The 19,796-nt window shown below is 28.0% G+C and overlaps 1 protein-coding gene across 1 annotated transcript in view; it reads left to right on the top strand.

The window, feature by feature from the left end:
* LOC145242191 (lysosome-associated membrane glycoprotein 5-like) overlaps positions 1-19,796 on the top strand; it is a 203,744-nt gene that overhangs the window by 150,655 nt on the left and 33,293 nt on the right. Inside the window, exon 3 of the mRNA XM_080105186.1 lies at positions 10,395-10,532. Within this exon, the coding sequence (XP_079961312.1) occupies positions 10,395-10,532 (138 nt within the window). The remainder of the gene's footprint in view (positions 1-10,394; positions 10,533-19,796) is intronic.

The following is a 19,796-nucleotide window of genomic DNA, read 5'->3' on the forward strand; positions in this document are numbered from 1 at the left end:
TGAATAAGAAGAAAATGACGCCCTTTTCAAGCAGAACAGCTTCGTTTCAGTTTTACAGTATTGAACGGTGTAGTATTGTGCCGTTGGATTCAGAGTTGTACTATTGTAATGTAAAGAACACGCAGAAAGGGCTGTAATCAACTGAATTCCTTCTAGTACACTGATAAAAAGAGCTTAAACAGATATATGAATAAAAATAAAAAGACACGTAAAAAAAAAGACACGTAAAAAAAAAGACACGTAAAAAAAAAGACACGTAGGAGGAGGATGTTTTCCTTCTTTTGACACGATAACAAGTAACGTTTTTATTTTTTATTATTTATCTATTTGTCTATTTTCGAAAGAGTTCCACGTGGAAGTGGAGAAGGAAAATAAACAGAGTTATGCAAAATTTGTGTCGAGAATTGTCTAAAGTTCCGACTTTTGGGGGGGTTCACTTTAATAAGAACGTGAATTTATGATGTGAATTTATTCCACACAATATGATTCAACTAAAAAAAAAAATCAATAAAAGCTAACGTGAATTAAGATTAAAGTTAAGGTCTTATTGTGTGCCCTCACCCCTTTAAAAAAACTTGTTAAACTTTATGACATATTTACATTCTATGGAGGTCAGGCGCAAACGAACACCCAATAATTGTATTATACCATATTTCGTCAAACTGAAACATAATTATCAAAGTATACTTACGCAAATAGATATGAAAAGTCTTCGTTAAAGTTTGTGCCATATTTCCATGGAGTACAGGCGCGAACGCAGACCCCACAATTTTATTATACCATCCCTATTTAAGTTGAAACATACTTATCAAAGTATTTTTATGTACATCTACATCAAAAACCCTTGTAAACGTTTTTTTTTCCATACTTTGGTGGCCAGGCGCGAACGCAGACTCCACAATTTTTATGAACCACCGTTCTGCCAGATCAAACATACCCATTCCTGATCCTCGATACATCTTCTATCATTATATGTAATCAGTTTTTTAAAATAGTCAACCATATAGGAGCCTATTCGTGACCACACACATAGACACACACACACGTTCAGCTTTATAATATATATATATATATATATATATATAAGAATGCACTCTTTCATTTAAATAGTTTTATTAATAACTTTTGCTAGTATATATATATATATATATATATATATATATATATATATATATATATATATAGTCATCCACATACAGTACTGTTTCGCTGTTTCACAGCTCATCAGTGCGGCTAGACAGGCAACTACCTCAAGCCAGGATTTAAACCCGACCGTCTGTACGACAGTCAAGGCTCCTAACCATTACGCTATTGGCGGCTGCTGAACGAGTAGTGAGTTTAACGATGTTTTGACATATATATATATATATATATATATATATATATATATATATATATATATATATATATATATATATAGAGAGAGAGAGAGAGAGAGAGAGAGAGAGAGAGAGTTCCCAATTGACTCGAAAACTGTTAGGCCGATTTTTATTAAATTTAACACAAAGCTACTTTATGTGCCTGGCAGTGTTCTTAGATAGGTTTTGTATCGAGATGCATTTGATGAGTATCGATAATTGAAAGAAAGAACAGGTAATTTTGACCACAATTAACACCTAACACAAGGTAACATCACAAGTGCTTTTGAGAATTTTTATTATCACACAAGCTGAAAGACCCGACATATAAAATCAACAGTAGGTTCTTTGATATGACAGGGGCACGTTCGAAATGAATGTTTCTGTTTAAAGCGCAATTCACCATGATACTTGATTTTGCATTTTAAGCTTTAATTTAAGCCATTATCATCGTACAAGCAGTAAGGCCAGGCATATAAAATCAACAGTATTTTCTTTGATATGACAGAGACGCGTTCGAAATGAATTTTTCTATATAAAGCTCAGTCGAAGCATAATAATTGACTTTTGCATTTTAAGCTTTAATTCAAGCCATTATAAAAAATTATTAAAAAATATTTTATGAAGTTAAAAGTAGGTTCTCAACAGTGCAATATAGATTACAATGTAATATAGACTAAGTCACTCCAGCGAGGCATGTCAAGCTTCCCCGGGTGCACCACGATGGGTTCCCAACTAAAGCAGACAAGCAATCGATTTGATTGAAAAATAGGCGATTTCATCGATTTCAATGAAAAAAAAAAAAAGATATAGGAGTGTGAAACATTCGTGATCGTCATTCAATCCCGGGCAAGTCGGGTCTCCCTGTTAGTCACCTATGCCAACGACGGCTAAAAGCCAGAAACATGCGTGTCTATAGGTATACTTTTATGCACATAAATAATATATATATATATATATATATATATATATATATATATATATATATATATATGAATAACAATTGATTATTAATACCGATAATCATGGAGCTTAATTAATTAAGCAAATTAATATTGAATTTGATTTTATTGGTATATAAACATTAACAGAATTTTTATATATAAAATAATTTTTCTAAAAAAATTATATATATATATATATATATATACAGGTTGACCAAAAAAACAAAACAAAAGCTAAATGGAGGCCATCTAGAACATATGCTGTAGAACGGAGAAAAAAAGGCCGAAGACCCTAGTGTTTTGATGTGATGTTTTGAATATAATAAACTAGTTATGACCAAAGTTTCATTTCATTCGGACAAAACACTAAGAAACGGGGCCTAATCAGAGTTGGGGCCCTGTATATATATATACACACACAGGGCGGAACGATAAATTTGTTGCCCTAAAGAAAACATTACAGCTTTATTTTCAAACTTTTATTGAAAAAAAATCAATTCAGGTAACGATTATGTGGTAGAGCTTACATCCATTCAAGGTAGCTGCCTTCAGCCTCAATCACCGCCTTTATATGGGTCTGGAACTGGGAACATGCCTTTTCCACAAGCACCGGTAGCATTTTGGCAAATGCTCAGCGGATGGCGGCGATCAGGCTGCCTTTGGTGTTGTGGGAGGTCATGTTGGTGATGTTCTCAGTGTATGACCAAAAGAAGTAGTCCAGCAGGTTCAGGTCAGGAGGGTAGTAGAGGGCCAGTAAGAGAAGGGTACAAAGTTGTAGCACTCCTTCTGAAGCCAAACCTGGGTCCCTTTGGACTTTTGGGCCAGCACCGAGTCCGTCTGCCACACCCAGGGTCTGCTAGCAGCCACCTGATTGCACCAAGGGATCACCACACTCTTCAGCACATCCAGGTACACTTTGGTGTTGACTTTCAAGCCAACTTTGAAGATATGAGGTGGCATGATATGGCACTCACTTAGAACCACACCAATGACTATGACTGTGGCCGGAAACTTTGTTTTCATCACCCTACGCACGTCCCCATTATTCGTGGCAATCTAGCGATGCATTCTGAGGCTGCTGGCAATGGTCCTGTCATCATAACTTGAATCGGTAAAGATCATGAATTGTACTTCATCTTCGATCTCGCTCATTGAACATTGTGTCACTTTCAGACATGACAGAAAGCTTTTGGTATTTGTACACACCTGATCGAGTCGAGTTAGGGTTAGGGTTAGTAAAAGAAAACCAGCTTTTGTCGAACAGAAATGAATGGTCATTTTTTTCTAGGGGGACAATTTTATCGTTCCACCGTGTAAATATAAATTTAGTTTGGATCTCACTACTATATATTAGGTTCAATATAATAATTGATAAAGAATTGTCTCTATAATAAATATGTAATCTGCATGAATTAAAATATTATATTAAGCGTATCTTACGACAAGGTAACGTCGGGGAGGGGGGGGGGGTGCTAGTAGAGTTTTAAAATTAAACTGGGATTACATATGTATTAATAAGAAGGGACTTTTCATCATACCCTGGCAAGAATTGATAAGACAGGAAGCGGAAATCAAAAAGAAACAGTTTTATTTTACATAACCCAATATTTCAACAAAAAAGTACCCCAGTTTTTCCCTCCAAAGTGAAATAGTTTTTAACAAATGAATATTAGTTTTGAGATTATGACGTAACCTGGTTTTAAGTTTTTTATTTTTTTATGTACTAACTAGCGAGGGGTACCCGGCGATGCCCGGGTGTTTGTAGGTGTGTGTTGAAACTCCGAGGGGGGGGGAAGTAAGTATGAGGATCGAACCCGAACCGTTGATGCAAAGTTGTAAATTAAAGTGTGAAAAAAAAAAGTGTCACGTTAACCATTGCCCCACCGCGAGATGATAACGGAAACACGTTTGAATTTATTTAATTACTTGGATTTTACAGGTGCCTGTTTTAATGAGTTCAAGTTTGACTGCGGGATTTTTATTTTCCCAAGATGTTATAGGAAAAAGACTAACCCACATGCGGTGAGCGACAAATGTTGAATATTTATCTTCCCGAAATCGAGCAAATTAAATAGACAGGCGAGCTTCGTTGTTAACTGTGAGATATTACGATTTATATGTGATATAAAAAGTTTTTAAAAGTTGTGAAGCGACCGACCGCTTCTCTGAAAGAAGCCTTTTTTTTTTTTTTTTTTTTTTTACACAGAGGTCACCACTTATCAAGGCCCGGAAGCCACTTAGGGATAAGGGTTTGTAGACATACAGAAAAAGCGAACACACATACATACATACATACATTTTCGCTTTTATATTCATAGATGAGTCAGTATTTATCAAGGTTCAAAGGCCACTCGAGGATAATAGTTAATGACTTTGTTAGGTGGATATTGAGAAAACATGCTGAGGATTTGAGATGATGAGGATGACGGCTCAACAAGAATGTGCTAACATTGGATTTGAAAACGATCATGTTGTAGTCAACTGGGAAGCAGCTCCGTGATATTGTATTCGACAGATGGATAATTCTATGAAAGAAACTCTGCTCATGGAATTTCCATTTAGATTCACTTGCACAGAGGATTAAATGAAAATTATTTTCAGTGGTTGTAACTGGACGAGTTCTTGCTGTGAATGTTTAAGAGGGGAGAACAACGTTTTATTATCAGTAATATTATTATTATTATTTTTACTTATGTGTCAATGCTTATCAAGGGGCAAAGGCCACTTGAGGATAAGGGTTAATTACTTTGTTAGGTGGACGGTGAAACAACATATTGAAGTTTTTCGTTTTATAGAAATCGCTCCAGACAAGGCATGAAACTATTTGATGCAAGTAGCTAAAACAAATATTAATTCCAGGTCAATAAACAGCCAATAAGTGTGAAACCCTTTTCAATTTGAATCAATTTTTCCATCGCTTATGGAATATGAGGACTAAAGGATGAACTAAAGGAAGCAAGTGACACAAGACTGTCAAAAGTAAACTTAAGATCTGTTTTCAACTCTCCGTAAGTTAGTAAAGATATAAAGCATAGATTGGTACCGATGGTCCAAAACTGGGCATAATTTGGTTATTTTAGAGGACGACTCAACAAGAATGAGTTAACATTAGACTTGAAAACGATCTGGTTGTAGTCATCTGGTAAGCAAACCCGTGATATTGTGTTCCACAAGTAGGCTGTTTGTGGAAAGAATCTTTGCACATGGAAGTTCTGTTTTAGTTTTATGTACACTAAGGAAGAAAAGGAACTTTTTTTTAGCTTGACATGTTTTTGCTGGGAATGTTTCACAGGGCGGTGACCATAGATTGGAGCTCAGTCGAGCACTTACTATGAAAATAACGATAGAGTAGAGAAAAACTAGCAATGTCTCTTCTGTAGGAAAGAGGCTGTAGGGAAGAGAAGAGGATATCCCCGAGTAGATGTCAAAGTCTGTTTTGTATTCTGTCAAGGTAGGAAAGACTACTCTGCCACTCCCCCACCCCCCAGATGTGGCAAGAGTACTCCACCTTAGAACGTATTTGAGTTTCACACAAGTAGAGGATTGCATCAGGAGTCACATACTTTCTAGATTTTAGAATGTATAATCATAATCACATTGACACACAGGTTCTTGTTAGATCACAGAAGTTAAGCAATGTTGAACCTGATCAGTACACGATAGGTGACGATGTAAAGATAGGAGCTTGGTTTTAGATGAATTAAAAGTAACCAGCCACCTCTTCCCTCATTGTACCACATGCTCAAGATCAGAGGAAAGATCATCAGAGAGAACTTTGTCATTTACTGCCTTTGATGGGTTGCCATAGATGGTCGTGTCATCAGCATAGATGTCAATGAATGATTTAAGTATGTGTTTTGGGAGATCATTGATGTAAATCAGGAAGAGAGTTGGGCCCAGGATGGACCCTTGAGGGACACCAGCATTAATACTGTGGGCTTCTGATTTCTGCCCATCAACCACTACTCTTATGAGCCTATCAGAGAGAAATGATTTAATAATTGAGAAAATATTTCCAGTTATACCGTAGCTGGAAATCTTGTTAAGTAGGCTTTTATGCCATACCTTATCGAAGGCCTTTGATATGTCAAGAGCAATTGCCCTAGAAAGTAAGCCTTTGTAGAGAGATTCACTAATCCTATGAGATATAACTATCAATGTACTGTCAATAAAAGTAGCCATACAAAAAAAGACTGGAAACTTATTGAAGGCACCTCATATATCTGTTACATGGGAAGACTGCAGACAACTGTCAACAGAAGTGAGTACAGCATTCAACAGGTTGAAAGGCGCAGCTTCACAATCAATATGACTAAGATGAAACATATGATATCTGACGCTAAAGAGCTGATATATGTTCCACATAGCAAATACCCATGCAACATCTATGCTTAAATGCAGAACATGCAATAAGTGATATCACAAAAAGTGAACCTACCTTTTGGTGCTATGTGTTACAGGTGCAACTAACTTCATTTGCAGCACCTGTCAAACTCTGACTTCCATCGAAAGAAGAAATTGTTGCACGTGTGAAAAGAGTTAATAAATCCACTACTTAGGTAACACAATTGAATCCAGTGGATGAACTGACATGGCTATAGGATGACGCACATCTGCCACATGACGAGTCTTCAGTCAGCTGCCAAGAATTTCACAAGTTGCAGGGATCCCATTAAATGCAAGACTGGCAGCATAAAACATACATGTCTTACCTGCACTCTTGTATGGCTTTGAAACATGGTTAATAATGAAATGTCAGAACAACAAAAACTATGGCTGCAATGCATTGGATGGAGAAAATCGTCCGCCTCACTCAGTAGGTCTCCATGTCGCACTACGTATGGCCATATCGCCTGCCGTCCGTCATCTGAAATGCTCCAAAGTGTGTCTCACATTAATGTCAATGTCCCAAAGCCACGTGGTAGGTTGCTTAAGACATGGAGGAGATAAGCTGATGATGATTCCACACTTTCTGTCTATTGTCATTTTGATGTGCCACTTGCCAAAATCAAGTCGTTTGGGCAAGTGGCACAGCAAAATGATAGTAGACAGAAAATGTTAGAAGTCATTCACGAAAGGTCTAATATAATATACAAGAAGACAAAAAAAAAAAAAATAATAATAATAATAATAATAATAATAATAATAATAATAATAATAATAATGTTTTTGGCTTAGAATATTCAGAAGTTATTTCCCTTGATCCATAGGGTTAATTATAGGAGACTGTAACATATTCTCATCGTATGGAGGCCCGGCATGAATGGAAGCCGCACAATATCATTATACTATCTTAAGACAGAACAGATACTACCCTTGGATCCTAGCCAGAAGACCAAGAAGGTATATTTTAGTTTCACATACGGCACAAAAGCGACATTGTCTTTTTATTTTTAATTTTTTTTTCTTTTTTTTTTTACATTGCATCTTCAGTGATCAGGAGATCCTATTTATTAAAAAGAAGAATAGAAGGTGATAACATACTACAGACATTAAATTAGCGTATCTATATACTAATAATATATCTATATACTAATAATATATCTATATACTAATAATATATCTATATAATAATAATATATCTATATACTAATAATATATCTATATACTAATAATATATCTATATAATAATAATATATCTATATACTAATAATATATCTATATAATAATAATATATCTATTTACTAATAATTTATCTATATACTAATAATATATCTATATACTAATAATATATCTATATAATAATAATAATATATCTATATACTAATAATATATCCATATAATAATAATATATCTATTTACTAATGGTTTATCTATATACTAATAATATATCTATATACTAATAATATATCTACATATTAATAATATATCTATATAATGATAATATATCTATATACTAATAATATATCTATATACTAATAATTTATCTACATACTAATAATATATCTATATAATAATAATATATCTATATACTAATAATTTATCTACATACTAATAATATATCTATATAATAATAATATATCTATATACTAATAATTTATCTACATACTAATAATATATCTACATACTAATAATATATCTACATACTAATAATATATCTATATACTAATAATTTAATGTTCATAGTATGTTATTACCTTCTATACTCCTTTCCAATTAATACGATATCCTGATTGGATGATATATAATCTGGAAACTGTGACACACGTACGTGCATACGTTAAAGGTACTACCCTATTAATATATAAATTAGACAGTAGTGGAATTGACGTAATGAGAGGTAGAGCGATAAAAATAGATAGAGAAATGGATGACTTGCTCAGTTAATTATAAATTACAGCTAATTAGAATAATTAAAACATTTTTAACATAACTCAATTCCAGAACTAAATTATAATTTAACATGTACTTGATATTTGTAAAGTATCTTATATCTAAATAGAGATTTTGTCTATATGTCATTCACATTTTTTTTTTTTAAAATACGGTAGAACCCCGGAATACGGTGGCTCCAGGATAGTTTTTTTCAGGTTACGGTATGGAATACGATGTTTTTCCAGCCCCTAGTTACGGTATTTTCCCCGCCTTACAGTATTCTTTATAATGTTATTTGATTATATACATGATTATTATATACTGTATTGTATTTTCTTACTAATTTTTAATGACGTATCCTCGAGGTTCTACTGTATAATAAATATTAGGTTGATGCAAAAATAATGTCGCTTTTTGATGTTCAACTATATATATAAACATTATTTTTGCACCAACCTAATACATTGCAGAATTTGTCTCATTTTGAAATATCAGAAATGTTAGCAACTTTTAGAAATAGAAAAGATTGCATTTACAGTAAATAATACATTTTCAAACAAATAAAATGGTTTCCCATGACCAGAAATCGAAACCGAAACTTCAGTCTTAGTTTCTACCAACTGACATATTTGTACTTTCTTATTATTAAAAGTTTAAAAATTACCATAACACAATAATTATATTGGGGTTTGTGTTCCTTGATAGAGGCGCTGGTTGAGTTTGAATAAAATAAATACGTATTAGATACGTTTGAAGCCAAAACAACGCATTATTACAAAACTAGTGGGGTACCCGGCGTTGCCCGGTTGTTTGTAGGTGTGTGTGTAAGGGAGAGAGGAAAAAGTAAAGAATACGCGAATTAATAAACCTGTATAAATATTTTTAAAAAAAAACGATGTTGAACTTTGTGAAAAAATCGGCAAAACTAAAACAAAAAAAGAAACAGCGAACAAACGTAAAACTTATTTAAAAAAGAAATCGGAAAAACAAAAAGTAAAAATCAGGGGGAAAAAATGATGACCGTGTTCAGAAAAACAAAAACAAAAAAAAATGCAGGAAAAGCAAAAAAAAAAAAAAAAAAAAAAAAAAAATGGTATAAATAACCGTTTGAATCAGTAAAGTCTATGGTGCGTTTCACCCAGTTGTTCATTCCAGTTTTTTAAGCAACTACGAAGTAAAGAAAACCCAAACCAGTGTTCCTTCGTAACTGTACCTTGTGAAAATCTCACAATGGTGTAAGTGGTGGCGGGGAAGGAGGAATTTATAAGAGGGAAAAGATTTTACTACTTCCATTGATGTTAACTGATTTTGGCAGCGAACTCTCACCAGAAAAAATATAGGAATCGACGATTATCGAGGAAGTGGAGAGGTAATAAGCCTATAACACACTTCAGATATTGTGCTGCAGTTTGTGCATATTACATTTGCATGAAATGTCTTGATTTTTAATCCTATTAATCAGAGGGGAAGAATTAGTTCATTTTATATATATATATATATATATATATATATATATATATATATATATATATATATATATATATATAGGGATAAACAAATTTGATAAAAAATAAAATAATAAAATAAATAAATTTGATCAGATATCATATTTGATTTACTAAAATTAATGGCCTCTAATTCTAGTCTATGAAAAACAATCCATATAGAAACAGACGTTACTTAACTTACACTTAGTTTGAGATGTGTATTTAATGTTTAGTATTTTTTTTAGCTGTTCTCGTGAATTTTCGCTTTATTTTTCTTTTGTTTTCTTCAGACTTACAAAGAAAATGTTACCTATGAGATTCCGCCTTGGTCAATGGTGGAAGGCAAGTGTTCAAAATCGATCGAAGAACCCGCTGTCTTGAGTCTCACGTGGAATGATTCGATTACTCTATCGCTGAAGTTTCGTGAGGTAAGTTCTTCTTCTACTCATAAAAAATATGAGAGTGTGAAACATTCGTTGATCATCATTAAATCCCGGGCAACGCCGGGTCACCCTGCTAATATATATATATATATATATATATATATATATATATATATATATAATTATTTTTTTTATGGCAGTAGAGTTTAGTTTCCTAGAAGTACATCCAATGAAACAACATGTGTCTACCAAACAGTGTTCAGTGAGTAAACAGAGCAGGTATATTTAATTTATTTATACAAACATTGATGGCTACATATGTGCATACATGTTTCTGTAATCACCCGTATTGGGGAGATTACGTCTTCAGTCCAAGAATTATCCTCGATAACTGATATTTCAAGACAAAAACATTTTCTTATTTCGTTTACAAATTTAGAGTCTCGTCATCTAATATGGGTAGGGTTATGTGTGGGATAGGATAAGTAAGGTCTTTGAACGATGCATCCCTCACCGGCTTTTATCTTTCTAAATCTTAACCTCTTATTCTCTCGTCCTCTTTATATTATTCTTATTTTTATCAATCTCATCTTTTGGTTTTACGCTATAAACACTTGAGAATTCAGCCTCTTATTTCCCCATGGTCGATGGTCAAAGACTATAGACATATGTGTTGACCACCCAGTGCGGGGTCGGTATCCTCAATCCACACACGCACACACACACAAACACACTTTAGAAGCAAACATACACATATACCTCTACCTAGGAGTGGATATACACCGCTCAGTATAGTGGGAAGTTAGTGAGGTTTTGTTAGGGTGGTTGGGGTTTGTAAAGGAGCATTTATGTATTTATGCATTTATTTATCTGACGAAGTTACTGGATCGTAAATACGATTCGGTAACCGAAACATGTGTAACTAAACAGATAAAACGGTAATAAAAAATAAAACAGATATTTGCTCTGCAATAGTATTGAGCACTTTCTTCAGATTTTTATTAATTACCATTTTTGCTATATATATATAAGAACAAGTATATATATATATATATATATATATATATATATATATATATATATATATATATATATATATATGCATATAATAGTCACAACGATTGGTTTCCTAGAAGCAAATCCAATGAAACTCGCGTGATTATTAAAGAGTGCTCAATGTAGGATAGAGCTGGTATATAGTTTGTTTATTATGCAAACATTATTGATTACATATGTGCATACATGTTTCAGTGGAATCCTATTTCAAGGATAACGCCTCATCAGACCAAAAAAAGAATACATATTGAAACGGGAGTCAAAATTACATTAGTTTTTATAAGATATTAGAGTGTGGTTTACGTTCTGGAAGTGGAGTGTATACTTTTTGAATGTGAGCAGTAAGGTTTTGGAGGGGGGGTACACCTCCCTCCAAAACCTTACTGGTCACATTCACAGGAGTGAAGGAAGGGAAGGTGAAGGAAGGGAGGAGGGATGGGGGAGCAGAGGAGAGTATGGATTTCGAGTGGTTAATCTGTAGCAGTAGTGAGGTGTTGATATTCTTTTAACTTGGCGGTTGTTTATTGGTCTTAGTTTTCCCTTTGATCTGAAATTATATTATACTCTTGTGGTCACTACTTTCCTATCTTAGGTTTTTATGGGTGTTTTTTTCTTTTCTGGTGGCGACTTCATTTTCATATTGACATGTTTTGTTTATTTATTTTATTTGTTTATTTATTTTGTTTATTTATTATTTTGTTCATCGAGTTTTATATCCGTTCATTTGTTTCTAGTTTTAAAATTCTTTATTTATTTATTAGTTTGTTTATTTATAAGATATCTGTCTATATGGTTAACTTAATGGTTAGTTGAACAGATATATGGGCTTATTTATGTGATTTAAATAAAGGTGGTATACCGATAGTTGTATTTTCCCCACTACTGTGGTGTTTGAGATAATTATCGTGGCAAAGGTAGAGGGGAAAATATAACTACCAGTATACCAACTTTATTTAAATCATATAGATAAGCCCATATATCTATTCAACTTAATGTTAATTTCACCATATGGACATATATCTTATAAATACACAAGCAGTGCTTGTGACAAGCACATGAATAAGTAAATAAATAAACAAGCACATAAAATAAATAAATAAATAAATAAACAAGCATATAAATGAATAAATAAATAAATAAGCAAGCACATAAATAAACAAGCCCGTAAATAAATAAACAAGCATATAAATAAATAAGCACATAAATAAATAAATAAGAACATAAATAAATACATAAATAAATAAATAAATAAGCACATAAATAAATAAATAAACAAGCACATAAAAAAATAAATAAGAACATAAATAAATATATAAATAAACACATAAATAAACAAGCACATAAATAAATCAATAAGCACATAAATAAATAAACAATCACATAAATAAATAAGCACATAAATAAATTAATAAGCAAATAAATAAATAAATAAATAAGCACATAAATAAATAAACAAGTACATTAATAAATAAATAAGCACATAAATAAATAAGCACATAAAAAATAAATACATAAGCACATAAGTAAATGAATAAACAAGCACATAAATGAATAAATAAATAAGCAAACACATCAATAAAAAGATAAATAAATAAATAACAAAGCACATAAATAAATAAATAAATAAATAAGCACATGAATAAATAAGCACATAAATAAATAAGCACATAAATAAATAAACAAATAAGCAGATAAATAACTAAAAGAAACAAGCACATAAATAAATAAATAAACAAGCACATGAATAAATAAGCAAGCACATAAAAAAGTTAAGCAAGCACGTAAATAAATAAACAAAAAACACACAAATAAATAAATAAGCACGTAAATAAATAAGCACACAAATAAATAAATAGGAACACGAATAAAGAAATAAAAAAGCACATAAATAAATAAGCAAGCACATAAATAAATAAATAAGCACAGAAATAAATAAATAAGCACATACACAAAGAAATAAAAAAGCAGATGAATAAATAAATAAGCACATAATAATAAACAAGCACATGAATAAATAGATAAATAGATAAATAAATAAATAAAAAAGCACATCTATAAATAAATATACAAGCACATAAATAAATAAACATATAAATAAATAAAAAACATATAAATAAATAAATAAATAAATGAATAAACTACCACATAAATAAATAAACGAGAACATAAATAAATAAATAAACAAGATCATAAATAAACAAGAACGTTAATAAATAAATTAATAAATTAATTAATAAACAAGCACATACTAAAATTTAATTAATTAATAAGTAAATAAATAAATAAAGAAACACATAAATAAATAAACAAGCACATACATAAATAAATAAATAAACCATCACATAAATAAATAAATAAATAAGCACATAAATAAATAAATAAATAAACAAGCTTATAAATAAACAAGCACATAAATAAATGAATAAACAAACACATAAATAAATAAATAAATAAATAAATAAATAAATAAACAAGCGTATAAATAAATAAATAAATAAATAAATAAACAAGCTTATAAATATATTAAAAAAAGCACATAAATAAATAAATAAGCACATGAATAAAAAATAAATAAGCACATAAAAAAAATAGACAAGCACATAAATAAATAAGCACACAAATGAATAAATAAATAGGCACATGAATAAATAAATTAATGAATAAACAAGCACATAAATACCTGAGCACAAAAATAAATAAATAAGCACACAAATAAATAAATAAGCACACAAATAAATAAATAAATAAGCACACTAATAAATAAATAAGCACACTAATAAAGAAACAAGCACATAAATAAATAAATAAACACATAAATAAATAAACAAGTACATAAATACATAAATAAGCACACAAATAAATAAATAAGCACATAAATAAATAAACATGCACATAAATAAATAAATAAACATGCACATAAATAAATAAATAAACAAGCACATGAATAAATAAATAAGCACATAAGAAATAAACCAGCACATAAATAGATAAATAAAATAGAACATGAATAAATAAATAAATAGATAAATAAATAAATAAAGAAGCACATATATAAATAAATAAACAAGCACATAAATAAATAAATAAACACGCACATAAATAAATAAATAAAAAACACATAAATGAATAAATAAATAAATAAATAAACAAGCGCATAAATACATAAATAAACACATAAATAAATAAACAAGCACATAAATAAATTAATAAAAAACACATAAATGAATAAATAAATAAATAAATAAATAAATAAATAAATAAACAAGCGCATAAATAAATACATAAATAAACACATAAATAAATAAACAAGCACATAAATAAATAAATAAAAAACACATAAATGAATAAATAAATAAATAAACAAGCGCATAAATAAATACATAAATAAACACATAAATAAATAAACACGCACATAAATAAATAAATAAAAAACACATAAATGAATAAATAAATAAATAAATAAACAAGCGCATAAATAAATACATAAATAAACACATAAATAAATAAACAAGCACATAAATAAATAAAAAAGCACATAAATAAATAAAAAACAAGCACATAAATAAATAAATAAATAAGCACATAAATAAATAAACAAGCACATAAATAAATAAATAAACAAGCACATAAATAAATGAATAAACAAGCACATAAATAAATAAACCATCACATAAATAAATAAACAAGCATATAAATAAACAAACACATAAATAAATCAATTAATAAATTAATTAATACATAAACAAGCACATAATTAAATTAATTAATTAATTAATAAGTAAATAAATCCATAAACAAGCACATAAATAAATAAATAAAACATTAATTAATAAATAAACAAGCGTATGAATAAATTAATTAATTAATAAATAAATAAACAAGCATATAAATAAATTAACAAGCACATTAATAAATAAACAAACACATAAATAAACAAATAAACAAACACATAAATAAATAAACAAATGCATAAAAAAATAAACACATAAATAAATAAACACACACATCAATAAATAAATAAATAAACGATCACATAAATAAATAAACAAGCACATAAATAAGCACATAAATAAATAAATAAATAAGCACATAAATAAATAAACAAGCACATAATAAATAATAAATAAATAAATAAGCAAGTATATACATAAATAAATAATCAAGTACATAAATAAATAAATAAACAAGCATATAAATAAATAAATAAACAAACACATAAGTAAATAAACCATCACATAAATAAATAAACAAGATCATAAATAAATAAATAAATCAACAAGCAGATAAATAAACAAGCACATAAATAAACAAGCACGTAAATAAATAAATACATTTATTAATTAATAAATAAACAAGCACATAATTAAATATATTAGTTAATTAATTAATAAGTACATAAATAAATAAACAAGCACATAAATAAAAAAATTTATTAATAAATAAATAAACAAGCACATAAATAAATAAATAAACAAGCTCATAAATAAATAAACAAGCACATATATAAATTAATAAATAAACCATCACATAAATAAATAAACCATCACATTAATAAATAAAGAAACAAGCACATAAATAAATAAATAAATAAACAAGTACATAAATAAATAAATAAATAAGCTAGCACATAAAGAAATAAACAAGCACATTAATAAATAAACTAGCCCATGAATAAATAAATAAGCACATAAATAAATAAACACATAAATAAATAAACAAGCATATAAATAAATAAACAAGTACATAAATAAATAAATAAACAAGCACATAAATAAATAAACCATCACATAAATAAATATACAAGCATATAAACAAACACATAAATAAATAAATTAATTAATTAATAAATAAACAAGCACATAATTAAAATAATTAATGAATTAATAAGTAAATGAATACATAAACACGCACATGAATAAATAAATAAAAAATTAATTAATAAATAAATAAACAAGCACATAAATAAATAAATTAACAAGCACATTAATAACTACACAAACACATAAATAAACAAATAGACAAACACATAAATAAATAAACAAACATATAAATAAATAAATAAACAAACACATAAATAAATAAATAAACACACACATCAATAAATGAATAAACCATCACATAAATAAATAAACAAGCACAGAAATAAATAAGCACATAAATAAATAAATAAGCACATAAATAAATAAATAAACAAGCACATAAATAAATAAAAAAAATAAATAAACAAGTACATACATAAATAAATAATCAAGTACATAAATAAATAGATAAATAAACAAGCATATAAATAAATAAACAAACACATAAATAAATAAGCCGTCACATAAATAAATAAACAAGATCATAAATAAATAAATAAACAAGCAGATAAATAAACAAGCACATAAATAAATAAATTTATTAATTTATAAATAAACAAGCACATAATTAAATTAATTAGGTAATTAATAAATAAGTAAATAAATAAATAAACAAGCATATAAATAAAAAACTAAATTAATAGATAAATGGACAAGCACATAAATAAATAAATAAACAAGCACATAAATAAATAAACAAGCACATAAATAAATAAACAAGCACATAAATAAATAAATAAACAAGCACATAAATAAATAAACAAGCACATATATAAATAAATAAACAAACTTACAAATAAATAAATAAACAAGCACATAAATAAATAAATAAATAAACAAGCACATAAATAAATAAACAAGCTTATAAATAAATAAATAAATAAATAAACAAGCACATAAATAAATGAATGAATTAATTAATTAATTAACAAGCACATAAATAAATAAATTAATAAATAAATAAACAAGCACATAAATAAATAAATAAACAAGCACATAAATTAATGAATTAATTAATTAACGAGCACATAAATACATAAATTAATAAATAAACAAGCACATAAATAAATAAATAAATAAATAAACACATAAATAAATAAATAAACACATAAATAAATAAATAAACACATAAATAAATAAACAAACACATAAATAAATAAACACATAAATAAATAAACAAGCACATTAATAAATGAATAAACAAGCACATAAATAAATAAATTAATAAATAAATGAACAAGCACATAAATAAATAAATAAATTGATAAGCACATAAATAAATAAATAAATAAACAAGCACATAAATAAATTAATAAATAAATAAATGAACAAGCAAATAAATAAATAAACAAGCACATAAATAAATAAATAAATTAATAAATAAATGAACAAGCACATAAATAAAGTAATTAATAAATTGATAAATAAATAAACAAGTACATAAATAAATAAATTAATTAATTAATTAATAAATAAACAAGCACATAAATAAATAAATTAATTAATTAACAAATAAATAAATAGACTCTGAAATCTTCAGGACATCCTCTCACTAATTGTATCTTTTTATTATAAATTTTATTTTATCTTTATTTCATTCTTTATTTCAATTATCACTTGTTTAATTATTCTAATCAAGGTCGCATGTATGATATGAAAAGAAACTGGAATCTGAGGAAGATATGCATCATACCAGTTATTGTGGGTGCTACAGGGCTTATGAAGAAGAACCTGAAGTCCTACCTAGCGAATATTCCTGGTGAACCAAGTACAAAAGAGATCCAGACAATTGCACTTAAGGGAATAACGAGGATACTAAAAAGAGCTTTCGGCTGGTTTCAATAAAAAGCAGAGCAATCTTGGTAGCTGGTTTGGTTGCCCCATACTCAATGTTACAATCTTTAAAGGAAGAAAATTAAAAATTAAAATTAAAATCATTATAAAAATTATAAGTATATAATTTTTTTATTACTTTTACAATTATAATACTTATTAGTACTATATATATATATATATATATATATATATATATATATATATATATATATATATATATATATATATATATATATATATACGCAATCCGTTGGGTCAGTATGTTATATTAGCTATGGAATTAATATATGAGTGTAACATTTGTGACGTAAAGAAAATAGTTCTTTGTGACGTAACAGAAACATTTCTATTAAAATGAAAACGAATACAGATAGATTTCTATGAGTCTTTCTGTTTATAATTGTTTATTTTTGAAAAAAAAAACTTACAGCCATTGAATTATAAGTGTTTTGCCATACTTATAGGTACATGTGCGCTGAACAGATACCATAATACTTAAAGTTAAATTCAAATTTTGATATATCTTTTTTTAAATGAAATTGTTAGTTGACAGTACAGAATAGTTAAAAACACTCTCCCCATGTTAAGAATGGCTTTTTAAATAGAAAATGAAAATGAAATGTTACTATTTAAAAAAAAAAGTTTTCGGATTTATTTATTTATGTTAAGAGTGTAGATAAAATAAAAAAGTGTATTAAAAAAATGGAGAAGAAAATGTATAAAAAAGGAAGGCGGTGGGTAAATCGCCGTTGTAAAATGCTCTTATGGTTGTCAACGGATTAAAGTAGATTCATTTGTAAGGAAATTGCGTTAAAATAACTTAAATGTAATACGGAAATGGACGATGTAAAAAAAAACAGAAAGTATAACAATTATTTATTTGGAATATTTAAACACAAAAAAAAAACAATTGGGACGCTGAAAACGTACACAGTAAAACAATATAGTTTATTGTCGCGTTGATTATTTATTTCTAACACAAATTAAAAACAAACCTATTTCGGGTTTTTTTTCATTTATGTTTAGTAGTGTAGAAGAAAATGTATGAATGTTTTTTAAGAAAAGTGTATTACAAAATGGAGAATAAATTTAAAAAAGAAAGGCGGTGGGGAAAATCGCTGTTGTAAATTGTTCTCATGGTTGTCAACGGATTAAAGTTGATTTATTTGTAAGAAAATTTCGACAGTATAGTTGTAATACAGAATAGTTGCAAAACATCCCCACCCTCCTAAATAATAATAATTTCTAAATAATAATGTTAATATTTCAGTGCACAGGTAAAAATCTGCAAAAGTAGCGATTTGTGTTTATTTGTTTATGTACGCATGCGTTTATGTTTATATATGCATGCGCAACCGGAAGTCGTAAACCGGATGTGGGGCTACAACGCCCGTAACAAAGTCATTTGAGTTTTATATATATATATATATATATATATATATATATATATATATATATATATATATATATATATATATATATATAATCTTTTAAAATATTTTTTATCTTTATTATTATTATCGGTTTCATCTTTAGTTTTATAATAATAATTATATTT

This window comes from Euprymna scolopes, chromosome 21, assembly GCF_053919585.1.
Source record: "Euprymna scolopes isolate OS-2025 chromosome 21, ASM5391958v1, whole genome shotgun sequence".
Taxonomy (NCBI): domain Eukaryota; kingdom Metazoa; phylum Mollusca; class Cephalopoda; order Sepiida; family Sepiolidae; genus Euprymna; species Euprymna scolopes.